We start from the raw sequence: 13,333 nt of genomic DNA, 5'->3' as shown, positions 1-13,333 counted from the left end.
AGATGAGTTCATAAAGGTCACAATTCTCTGTCTTTTGAAATACCAATGGAAATACTTGCAGAAGACTGGTCCACTGAGAAGCGACCATTATACTATGACAGCTCCTGAGCTTCCATAAAAATGTCCTCATAAAAGATAGAGACTGCATTCTGTGCATCACTTCTTTTACAAAGCCACGCAAATGAATGGGTTTCCTCTCATTTGCCGTGAAATTGACCTGAGTGAAATATGTTTTATTTGACCCAGCTCATTTAAGACCTTTTTTGGAATCTACGACTATTGTAACTCTATCCCTGCAGCCGGTTGTGGTTACTACATCTACTCCATAATCATTTATGATCTATGCTAACTCTCTTTTGTCTCTTTATAATGTATAGTGGGGAAATTTTCTTCTAAGTACTGTCTTTTTGCTCTCTCCCCTTTTTTGTAGACTAGAGATTGAATAATAGTGTGCATTTCTTACACTACTTTGTTTTAGTTTATTCTTATAAATTGTTTCTATATTATCCATCTTTTCTGTCTCAAGAATTGTTCTTGAAAATATTTTTTAAACTATTTTAAAAAATAAAATTTTAAAAAACTAGTACTTTTTCTAAATCCAACCATAATTATGGAGCCAACATTGGCAGCAAGAAAACTGCTTATAGCTAATCTGATCACTTTTCCACTTAAACTGTAAACAAATATTTAGCCAACTTATAAGGTTAGACTGCTGAGTATGTATGTTATCTCATGCAGTTACGTGACTGGTTAGCTTTAGGGCAGTTATTTGTGCAATCTAAGGGGTCTTTTTATCAAGTCGTGCTAGAAAGTGGCCAGCACTAAGATTAGTGTATGAGTTTGCCACACGCTCTGGCCACTTTTTAGCATGGTTGAAGAATGGCCACTGCTGAGGTGTTTTTATTGGTCAAATGCTAATTTTCCTGTTAGTATGTGATTACTGCCAGGAGCCCTTACCGCCACCTATTTAGGAGACGGTAAGGGCAACCATGCTAGTTCTGCAATAATTGGGTAGTGAGCGGTAATGTGCCCACACTACCCAATTAGAGCAGGCATGCCTATCTCTGCCCCAGACACACTTCCCACATCAAAAAATTAAAAATATTTTTTACCATGGGAGTAGTGCGCACTACTGGCCAAAGTACCACTGGATGCCTCTGCGTGTCCTGCAGTAGTGCGTTTTACCACATGGTAGGCCCACGTTAGGCCTACTGCAGCTTAGTAAAAGGGCCCCTAAGTTAATTGTTTAATATGAACTAGACTAGTAAAAAAGGCCCGTTTCTGAGACCAATGAAAAGGGCGCTAGCAAGGTTTTCATCATAGTGTGTATGTTTGAGCGAGTGACTGTGTGAGAGAGAGAGAGACAGAGTGAATGTGCGAGTGTGTGTGTGACACAGAGTGAGGCTGTGTGTGAGAGAATGAGAGTGTGTGTGAGAGAAAGAATGAGAGAGTGCGGCAGGGGCGCCCCCTCCGTCTCCCGCCCTCCTTCCCCCTCCCCTGTGTTCCCTCCCCACCCCCTCTTTTTCCTCCCCTTACTCTCCCAGCTTCAGGGTCGTGGCCCCCCTCCCACTACCACATTCCAGCTGGCTCCCTCCCTCCCACGTTCAGGCTGGCTGGCTGGCTGGCTCCCTCCCTCCCACTTTCAGGCTGCCTGCCTGCCTCCCTTCCTCCCACGTTCAGGCTTGCTCACTCCGTCCCTCCTTCTTTCAGGCTGCTTTTCCTCCTTTTCCCAATGGCCCTGCAGCCCTCTCCTCCAAACCGCCTCCCCAACGCGGCTGCTGAATCGCCGCTCCGGTCTCGCTGGGCCCCTCAAGAGTCGCCAACCCCCTTCCAGCTGAAGGGCTGACTCCCTCTTCCCCGACGGCCCTGCAGCCCTCTCCTCCGAACCGCCTCCCCAACGCATCCGCTGAAATCGCCACGCCGGTCTCGCTGGGCCCCTCAACAGTCGCCAACCCCCTTCCAGCTGAAGGGCTGACTCCCTCTTCGCCAACGACCCTGCAGCCCTCCAGTGTCTGTCTCTCCTCCCCTCTCCCACTCGCGCAGCGCTGCAGCTCCCCACATGGCTGCCAGCGATGTGATTCGTTGTCAGTGCTCCGCCCACGACATCATCACATTGGACGCGAGAGCGGGCAAACACTCATAGGCAAAATATGATCTACACCAGCACGGATTTAGAACATTGGGACTTGTGGAGGCTTCAATAGAACGTTGGAGGTGCGTTTTTGTATACATATATACATATACAAACATATATATACATATGTATACATATATATACATACATATGGCCAAATGAGGGCTGCCATCCAGGAAACCTAAGTGGCTTGAGATGCTGCTGTGGATTAGTTATTCCCAGATGCAAATATACATTGGCCTGTGGTATATTATCTGTGTCTAGTTTGCCACTCCAGTAATAAAGAGCATGCAATGTGTAAAACCGGGCAAATAATTGCCAGAAGAGTGAACGGATCTAACATCGGCGGCCTGGCCTTCATAGACCACCGTGACCAACTGCCACCCCTCGCTACAACTGCGGTGTGGTTAACAGGTTTTCGCAATACCTACTGCCGATGAAGCCGTTACTGCAGACTGAGACTCCCACCTTTACCTTGCGGAGCGTGAACGGACCTAACATTGGCGGCCTGGCCTTCATAGACCACCGTGACCAACTGCCACCCCGCGCTACAACTGCGGTGTGGTTAACGGGTTTTCGCAATACCTACTGACGCTGAAGCACTTACTGCAGACCGAGACTCCCACCTTATTCACTTGCGGAGAATACGTCCTGATTGCCAGGCCCCACAGATTACAGCGCTCAACAGCCGCCCTCTACAATTTGACCAAAAACACCCAACGTGGTGGTTTACTTCTCCTCCGATGCTGTATTAATATTTCATTGCGCTTCTGTCAGCCTTTAAGGGCATTGATAATTGTTTGTCATACATAACAATAAGTGCATCATTTTATAACATGGCACTTGTAACATTTTAGATATTTTATTATTATATCGCACTTAGTGTTTATATATGTGACATTGCTGTGCCATGATGTTGTTTTGATTTGAAGACGTTTTGTATATAGTATTTTTTATAAACACATTGCACTAGTCATGTCAATACACAATGTAGTGTCAATACACCCTATGATACCTAAACTAATGTCATATTATTAGTCTTGATCCGCTCTAATTTTATTTTTTGCTTTTTATTCTTTTTGATTTATGATTATAGGGATTCCCGTTTGAGCTGGTTTTTTCTTGACTTTTATGCACCATATGTGAGTAATATTTTTATTGTTCCCATACATACTACCCCATTTCTCATTTTTGGTAACATAGAATATTATTTGATTGTGTCCATGTTCACTTTTTTATAGTTGCCCCTTTACGAAGGTTTCAAATTAGGTATGTGCCTTTTATTATCTCATTTATAAATTTTTTTATACATATTTGTATTGAAGTTCGTAACCTATGCCAGTGCCCTTGCTTTGCTGTTATGTGATGTCAGATTTTATTATGCTTTTATATATATGTTTATATGCACTGTCATATAATTGTTGCATTATATACTCTTCTTTTATATATATATTTTCTTATATATGCTCTTTTATGTACATGTATATATATATTATTTATATTGGACAGTGCGTAGCGATATGTTTATTCATGTAATTATTCTAGTATACTCTCTATGTATACCTAGTAATGTTCCATATTTTATTAATTCTTTTTTGTCAATTTATATATTTGATGGTGCCAAATATCAGTACTATCCAGTTAACTTTAAGTCAAACTCTCAGCATACTTCCAAGCCCCCTCCCCCTACACATTTTTAACTGGATTACTTTTGGCTGGCCATACACTGAATAGGCAATGGTTTTCTGACAAGATAAAAAAGGATCTGAATCTATGAAAGAGATAGAAAATGATCCCTTCAGCAGTTACTCAAGTAAACATTTCATAAGACACTGTGATTGGGAATTGTAAGAGCTCTTTTTAGTGAATCATTAAAACCTGAAATTGCACCTCGCCTGAGCAGCTAAATGAATTCAGTGTTGAATGGATATGTGTTGAGTGAACATATAACATTATTCACTGGCACAGCTATAAGCTGAAAATAACATTCTGACTTCTAGGACTGTTCTTCATTGTTTCTTTCTAGTGTTTAGATCTTTTCCACTAAAGTGTTACACTGACAGTGAAGAATTACTGGTGTTCAAAACCTTGCCATAATAGAACCACAAACTATAGAACCCAGTTAAATTCAAACATAAACCATTTGTACTTACTACTACTACTACTATTTATCATTTATATAGTGCTACTAGACGTACGCAGCGCTGTACACTTGAATATGAAAAGACAGTCCCTGCTCAACAGAGCTTACAATCTAATTAGGACAAACAGGACAAATAAGAGATAAGGGAATATTAAAAGTGAGGATGATAAAATAAGGGTTCTGAACATGTGAATAAGGATTAGGAGTTAAAAGCAGCATCAAAAAGGTGGGCTTTTAGCCTAGATTTGAAGATGGGCAGAGATGGAGCTTGACATACCGGCTCAGGAAGTCTATTCCAGGCATATGGTGCAGCAAGATAAAAGGAACAGAGTCTGGAGTTAGCAGTGGAGGAAAGGGTGCAGATAAGAGAGATTTACCCAGTGAACGGAGTTCCCAGGGAGGAGTGTAGGGAGAGATGAGAGTGGAGAGGTACTGAGGAGCTGCAGAGTGAATGCACATATAAGTCAATAAGAGGAGTTTGAACTGTATGCGGAAACGGATAGGGAGCCAGTGAAGTGACTTGAGGAGAGGGCTAATATGAGCATAGCAACACTGGCGGAATATTAGTCGTGCAGCAAAATTTTGAACAGATTGAAGAGGAGAGAGATGGCTAAGTGGGAGACCTGTGAGAAGCAAGTTGCAATTGTTTAAGCGAAAGGTGATAAGAGTGTGGATGAGGGTTCTGGTAGTGTGCTCAGAAAGGAAAGGGCGAATTTTGGTGATATTATAGAGAAAGAAATGACAGGTTTTAGCAGTCTGCTGAATATGTGCAGAGAAGGAGAGGGAGGAGTTGAAGATGACACCAAGGTTACGAGCTGATGAGACAGGAAGGATGAGAGTGTTATCCACAGAAATAGAGAATGGGGAAAGAGGAGAGGTTGGTTTAGGGGGAAAGATAAGAAGCTCAGTCTTGGTCATGGTTAGTTTCAAATGGTGGTGAGACATCCATGCAGCAATGTCAGACAGGCAGGCTGATACTTTGGCCTGGATTCCTGCTGAGATTTCTGGTGTGGAGAGGTAGATCTGGGAATCATCAGCGTAAAGATGATATTGAAAACCATGGGATGAGATCAGAGTACCAAGGGAAGAAGTATACATGGAGAAAAGAAGAGGTCCCAGGACAGATCCCTGAGGTACACCAACCGACAGTGGGATAGAAGTAGAGGAGGATCCACCAGAGTATACACTAAAAGTACGCTGGGAGAGATAAGAAGAAAACCAGGAAAGAACAGAGGACAGCGTATCAAGGAGTAGGCTGTGATCAACAGTGTCAAAAGCAGCAGATAGATCGAGAAGGATGAGGATAGAATAGAGACCTTTGGATCTGGCCAGGAACAGGTCATTGGAGACTTTAGCAAGTGCTGTTTCAGTTGAATGAAGGGGGTGAAAGCCAGATTAAAGAGGATCAAGAATAGCTTGAGATGAAAGAAAGTCAAGACAACGGCGGTGAACAGCACATTCAAGTATCTTGGATAGGAAAGGGAGGAGGGAGATGGGGCGATAGTTGGAAGGACAGGTAGGGACCAATGAAGGTTTTTTAAGGAGTGGTGTGACTACGGCATGTTTGAAGGCATCAGGAACAGTCACAGTGGAAAGTGAAAGATTGAGGATATGACAGATAAAAGGGATGACAGTAGGAGAGATAGTGTTAACTAGATGGGTGGGAATAGGATCAGAGGAACAGGTAGTTAGTTTCGAGGAGGAAAGAAGATGTGTAGTTTCCTCTTCAGTGATTTCAAAAAAGGAGGCAGGGGTTGGAGGGTTGAGAGAATGGACTAAGGGAAGGAGAGGTGGAGGTGACTTGGTTGAGAATTCAAGTTTAATCTTGTGAACCTTATCATGAAAGTACTCAGCCAGAGTCTGGGGAGAAAGTGAAGGGGGAGATGGAGGTGAAGGCACTTTGAGGAGAGATTTCAGTGTGGCAAAGAGACATCGAGGGTTTGAGCCAAGAGAATTTGTCAACTGGATGTAATAGTCCTGGTTGGCAAGTAAAAGAGCAGACTGGAAGGAGGTCAGCAAGAATTTGAAATGTATGAAATCAGGATGGGCATGGGATTTCAGCCAAAGGCATTCGGCAGAGCTAGCACAGGAACGTGGGTAGCGGATTCTAGACGTCATCCAACGCTGGGGTTTGGTACATTTTACAGGACGGGGAATTGGAGGAGCGAGAGTATCCAGAGCAGAGGAGAGAATAGTATTACAGGAAGAGAGAGCCTCATTGTATTTAGACAAAGAAAAAGACCTCAAACACCTACTCATTTTTTATAACGTGTTATTATACACTTGAATTGATGTAGTTGAAAAGACTAATAAAAAAACCACAAGGGCAGTGGTGTAGGAAGGGGAGGCGGTGGGGCGGTCCACCCCGGGTGCACGCCGCTGGGGGGTGTCGGCGCCTCGCTGGTTCCTTGCTCTCTCTGCCCCGGAACAGGTTACTTCCTGTTCCGGGGCAGAGAGAGCAAGGAACCAGCGAGGCGCCAACACCGCCCAGCGGCGTGCACTCGGCGGATTGGCCCTCCCCTCACCGCCTTCCAGGTATGTTCTCGCGGGGGGGGGGGTTGCGCTACGGAGGGGGGAGGGTGCGTCGCGCTGCACCCAGGGGGGGGTGCGCAGCGGCAACCCGCCCCGGGTGTCAGCTGCCCTCACGACGCCACTGCACAAGAGCCCTGATATTCAGACCAGAGGAGATAGCCGGGCTGATCCCTGTGGACCGTGCTGAACCCATATATTCAATGTTGGGGCCATTTCCAATGACTGGCATTAAATATCTGGGGGGGTTTCGGTTTGAAGATAACCAGATATGTCAATATTCAGACATAGCCGGTTATCTTTAAACTAGCCAAAGGTATACCAAATATGACTGCCAAACCCAGTTTAAAAACCAATGGATAGCTGGATATATCACGTGATATAACCGGTTATCCGCCAGCCGCTAGCCACAGATATTCACCAGAGGATAATCAGTTATCCCTTGCTGAATATCAGCAGATAGCCAGATAAGCACTATTTAACTGGTCAGCGTCAATTCTAGCCGGTTAAATAGCGCTAAATATCAGGAAGGTATTTTTGACCAATGATAATATTCATTATCCCAGCAAAAGATGCTGAATAATGAATAGGCATTTAGATTTTGAGGTCTTTTCCCTTGTGATTTTATCTAGATAAAAATGGTTTACGTTTATATTTAACTGGGCTCTATAGTTTGAGGTTCTATTATATCTTTTACACTGCCATTTCACACCATTATTAATATACTTTGGGCTAGATTTATTAATGTATATTAACATATATTATTGTGGGCTTTATGATTCTTGTGATCTTGGGCAAGTCACTCTACTTTCCATTACCTCCAGTATAAAGTTAGTGGCAGGGCCGGTCTTAGCAAGTGCGGGGCCCTATGCAGACCAATTTGACGGGGCCCCACCCTAGCCCCGCCCCACCCTAGCTCTGCCCCCACCCTAGCTCCACCCCCACCCTAGCTCCAGAGCCGGCCACCCCTCCCTCCGAGCTCCAAGGCCCCCAGGTCCAGGGCTTGTCGATCCTGCACAGTCAATGCCAACTGAAAACCATGTCTTTTTCACAAACACAGATACACCCTAATCCACTATAGAATAAGTAGTAATATTTAAACTTTCTATTTAGACAAAAATTAAACTTAACCCCCAAGATGCCAGACTCTGCATACAATACAACACCACAGAAACAGAAAATGTCCCCTAGTACTGTGCAAAATATAAAGACAACAGATGTAAATTTGAAAAAAAAAACTAACAAATACCAATCACCACTTTACAAATTAACAAATAGAAATAAAACAAATATAGAAAATAAAATAATACCATTTTATTGGACTAATACATTTAGCTTTCAGAGGCCAAAACCTCCGTCCTCAGGTCAATACAGTGTAGAGCTGTTACAGTATCCTATCCTGACCTGAGGAAGGGGGCATTGTTCTCCGAAAGTTTGTCAAAATGTATTAAAATTAGTCCAATAAAAAGATTACCTTATTTACATGTTCTATTATAAACATTTATTAACACAGCTACAATAGTATATCCTAAAGCAAAAAAATAAAAATATATATTTTATTTACAGTTTGTCGTCTCTGGTTTCTGCTTTCCTCATCTTCTTTTCACTGTCTTCCTTCCATCCAGCATCTGTCTTCGCTCTCTCTCTGCCATTCAGTGTCTGCCCTCTCTGCTGTCCCCTCCATCCAATGTGTCTGCCCTCTCCCCCTGCCCCTTCCGTGCACATCTGCCCTCTATCTCTGCCCCTTCCATTCACTGTCTGCCCTTTCTATCCCTTCCATCCACTGTCTGCCCTTTCTCTCTGCCCCTTCAATCCACCATTTGCCCTCCCTCTCCCATCCATCCGGGTCTGCCCTCCCTCTCGCTCCCCCTTCCATCCAGGATCTGCCCCTCTCTCTGCCCCTTTTTTTCAGCCCCCAGTTCCAGCCCCACTATCCCACTAGTCCCCCGTTTCAGCCCCAGCCCTTTTCTCCCACCAGTTCCGAGCTTCAGCCCCCAGTCACTCCTCCCTGTCCCCTTTTCAGCCCCCAGTTTCAACCCCAGTCCCCAGCCCTTTTCTCTCACCAGTCCCAAGCTTCAGCCCCAGCCACTTCTCCCTATCTCCTTTTCAACCCCCAGTACCCACAGTTTCAGCCCCTGACCCTTTTCAGCCACCAGTCCCAGTACTAGCCCCCTTATCCCACCTACCCTCCTTTTCAGCCCCCAGTTCCAGCCCCCTTTATCCACATGCCTTGTATTAGAGCCCCCCTTTTCAGCCCCAGAACCATTCTCCCACCTGACCCACGCATGCCCCATTTTCCCACCAGTCCCATGCATGGCCCCCATTTCCCATATGGCCCCTTCTCAAACCCCAGTTCCAGCCCCCCTTCTCCCATCTGAGAACCCCCATCCCACACCCTTCTCCCATCTGAGTCCCCCTTACCCCTCCCCCCAACTGAGAACCCCATCCCACACCCTTCTCCCATCTGAGTCCCCCTTACCCCCTCCCCCAACTGAGAACCCCCATCCCACACCCTTCTCCCATCTGAGTCCCCCCCCGACCTGACCCGACCCACCTACCAACTCTGTTCTCCTGCTGCACCCACTAACTTAAAAAAAAAATTGAGAAGCGCCGAGTAGCAGGCAGCGCCTCGCGTCTGCCCTGCTAGTAAAAATCTCCTGCACGTTGTCGGGCCGGCCTTCCCGCATTAAGTCCCGCCCTCCTCTGAGGTAATAGGCTCTTCACGCATTAAGTCCCGCCCTCCTCTGAGGTAATAGCCTATTACCTCTGGGGAGGGCGGGACTTAATGCGGGAAGAGCCTATTACCTCAGAGGAGGGCGGGACTTAATGCGGGAAGGCCGGCCCGACGACGTGCAGGAGATTTTTACTAGCAGGGCAGACGCAAGGCGCTGCCTGCTACTCGGCGCTTCTCAATTTTTTTTTACAGAACAGCGATTGATCGTCGGGGGGGTGGGACCGGCGGCTGGGGCAACCCCAGGTGCGCCACGCGGGGCCCCCTTGAGCGCGGGGCCCTATGCGGCCGCCTCGGTCGCCTCGCCCTAAGACCAGCCCTGGTTAGTGGCCAATATTCAAAATTGTTTAACCAGCCAAGAAGAGCTCCTGATTGGTTAAATAGTATTTTAGCACCTAACTACAGATATTCAGCGAGAGATAACTGGTTATCTCCACAGAATATTCACAGTATGCGGCTAGCCGCTAACCAGCTATATCATATGACATAGCCAGTTAGGCACGGATATACAGCACCACACCAGTTATGTTTATTTGGTTAAAATATAAATAGCAATCCTACCTTTAACCACTAATCCCAGAATTATATGTATTGTGCCACGTTTTGTGTATGGAAATCAAAGCATATTCCTTAACAATGCACATAACTTAATTAATTGACAAGCTAGTCAGTGCTGATTTTAACAAGCAATTATCAGCACTAACTGGCATTAATTATAAGCGTATTCCATAACATAGTGCTCATAAATTCTAAGTCTCATAGTTTTAAACTGGGCGTAGCTATGGGCGTGGAAGGGGCAGGTCATGGGCATTTCTAAAATCTCTGTGCGTTGTTGTAGAATTCACCCACTCTACACCAAAGTTAAGTGTTAGGATTTACAGCAGGTTTTAGTTGGCTTAATTCACTGTGACTAAATTTAGACGTGTGAACCGGTACTCAGCATATTCTATATACTGCACAGAAATTTAAGCCTATTCTATACAATTTAGACATACTTTAGAGAAAACACCTACACATGTTTTTTTTCCATGTGAATTTTTCAGGCGCCATATATAGAATCTAGACCAAAGCACTTAACCAACTAGCGCTGAATATTGGCTTAACCAGTTAAGTTGCTGCAATCAAAAATGAAACCAGTTATTCAATACAGGTCACCAGATACGGCCCAGCATTGAATATGAAGTCTGACCGCCAGTGTCAGGCAGTCACTGTGCAGCTCAATGCTGGAGGAATATCAGAGGATTAGATTTTGAGCCTTCTGGGGACAGGAATGTAACTCATCTTAAGTTACTACTAAAAAAGATTGAGCTAATTTCAAATAAATGAATACATAAATAGTTAATAGGTCCCATTGTTAGTAACAGGACCCATTTTAAGTAATATACATTAATGTGCAATATATCTAGCCCTTTGGGGTAATTCTAGAAAGATGGCACCAATATTTAGCCAGCAGGAATGTGCACAACTGAACAGAATGCCGGCATATACACTCATATATGTGCACATATGCACATGCATGGCAATATTCTGGCTACACACAATTCTATAAAAAGGCACCTTAATCTGATTTAGTGTACACCTGGGTGGAGCATGGACGGGGCATAAGATTATACAGCAATCTAGGCTTGAGCATTTACATCAGGACACTATGACCAACTCTTCTCATAAGTATTGCTGAATTAGAGAATAGACTGTCAGTTTCATGGCCTCTTTTAAACATTTTAATCTGAAATAAACTGTAGTCACTCTCAGCAGAGATACAATTAGTCTTGTTTTCTTACCTAGTGTTGCACTGGAAACAGTGGGCCACTGTTGTTCTGGTCCCCCTGGTCCTCCTCTTAGGACTCCAGACTCTTCCATGTGGACAGCGCTAGATAAATCATATACAGATTAGAATGGTATGTTTCTAGAACCCACAAAGGAATTTCATCTTTTCTCTTACTTTAATCTTGGTATCTTTCCAAACCAAAAAGCAATATGTGCCTTAAAGCAGCTATTAATTGGGTCACCATTCCAAACTTTAGTTAGACATTATTAAGGCAACCCAAACACCTGCTGTATTACAGCTGTATTTGCTGTAAATGTGTAGCTCAGTTATTGTTAATACTGTTTTCCAGTTCCCCTGTAATTCAGAGAATATTAAGGGGCTTGTTTACTAAAGCTTAGCTTGAGTTATCTGCAGCAGGGCCCATAGGAATAAAATGGGCCCTGCTGCAGATAACTCAAGCTAAGCTTTAGTAAACAACCCCCCAAAGGTTTTGGAATACAACGGATTTTCACTAGAGGCAGGTCTCGTCAGACAATCTGATCAATTTCTTTGACTAGGTGACCAGAGAGTTGAATTGAGGGAGAGCACTGCATGTGGTGTATTTAGATTTTAGCAAAACCTTTGACATGGTTCCGCATACACTATTAATAAATAAACTGAGTGCCCTCAGTATGAGCCCTAAAGTGACTCACTGGGTTAGGAACTGGTTGAGTGGAAGGCAACAGAGGGTAGTGGTAAAAGGAGCTCATTCGGAGGAAAAGGATACTACCAGTGGTGTGCCTCAAGGTTCAGTTCTTGGGCTGGTTCTTTATAAAAGTTTTCTAAGCGATATTGCTGAAGGGCTGTCTGATAAGGTTTGCAGGTGATATCAAAGTCTGCAGGGTAGATACCCCAGATGGTGTGGATAACATAAGGAAGGACTTAGAAAAGCTAGAAGAATGGCCTGTAATTTGGCACCTTAGATTTAATGCAAAAAAATGCAGGGTCACACATTTGAGCTGCAAAAATCAAAGGGAACAGTGCAGTTTATGGGGTGAAGAACTTTTGTGCATGAAACAGGAGTGGGACTTGGGTGTGATCGTGTATGGGTCCAGAAGAGCTGCTGTAAGGACTTCCAGAGCAGGACAAAACTTCAGTGGTAAATTATTTGCTAGGAAATTGCTTTTAAACTTGGTAAAGGTAGACTTAGAGTTAAATAGATAATCTCAGTGTCTTTATTTTTAAGTTACTCATCTAGTAAAGGTAGTTTAAGGAATAGCTTTTGTTTGTTTGTTTGTTTGTTTGTTTGTTTGTTTAGCATTTAAAGACTCTATTACAGTTCCATAGGTGTGTTTTATTTTTAAGTTACTTTACTTATTTAGCAAAGGCAGTTTAAGGAATAGGGTTTTGTTTGTTTGTTTGTTTAGCATTTAAAGACTCTATTATGGTTCCATAGGCTAGCAGCTAATGGACTATTCTAGGTGCAGCGACTGAGCTTGGAGCCTGAGCCAGGCAGATTCAATGAGTCTATGTACCAGGGGCGTATCTGCGTGGGGCCACAGGGGCCTGGGCCCCCGCAGATTTTGCCCTGGCCCCCCTCCCCGCCGTCAACCCTCCCCCGCTGCTTACTTTTGCTGGCGGGGGGCCCCAACCCCCGCCAGCCGAGGTCCGACCCGCAATCTGCATAGTTCGTCTTCCTCCGTGGCCATGTGCTTCAAGGAAGTAACGCTGCAGTGCTGATTCGTTGAATCCAGTTCGGCGTCTGACGTCGCAGCAGGGGGGTCGAGAGAGGCGGCGGTGGCGGCGGGGGGTGGGGGAGGGAGGCCAAAATGTGCCCCCCCTTTCTGGCTCTGGCCCCCCCTACCGCCGGATTCCAGATACGCCCCTGCTATGTACACACCCACTGGAGCAGTGATTGTCAGCCTGGAGGCAACGTCCTTAGCCCCTGAAGAAGCCCCTCGATGAAATGGGTCCGTCGGGTGCGGATGCGTGTCCTAGACGCTGCAGCCAGCTAAGTGTTTTTTTCTTTTTCTCTAGACCTTACAACTT

General features: G+C 44.8%; 1 protein-coding gene across 1 annotated transcript in view; it reads right to left on the bottom strand.

Annotated features, from left to right (window-relative positions):
- LOC115475451 (protocadherin alpha-5-like) overlaps positions 1-13,333 on the bottom strand; it is a 101,601-nt gene that overhangs the window by 26,142 nt on the left and 62,126 nt on the right. Inside the window, exon 3 of the mRNA XM_030211181.1 lies at positions 11,319-11,407. Within this exon, the coding sequence (XP_030067041.1) occupies positions 11,319-11,407 (89 nt within the window). The remainder of the gene's footprint in view (positions 1-11,318; positions 11,408-13,333) is intronic.

This window comes from Microcaecilia unicolor, chromosome 8, assembly GCF_901765095.1.
Source record: "Microcaecilia unicolor chromosome 8, aMicUni1.1, whole genome shotgun sequence".
Taxonomy (NCBI): domain Eukaryota; kingdom Metazoa; phylum Chordata; class Amphibia; order Gymnophiona; family Siphonopidae; genus Microcaecilia; species Microcaecilia unicolor.
The sequence above is the reverse complement of the archived record's forward strand: the minus strand, read 5'-3'. Positions and strand labels throughout refer to the sequence as shown.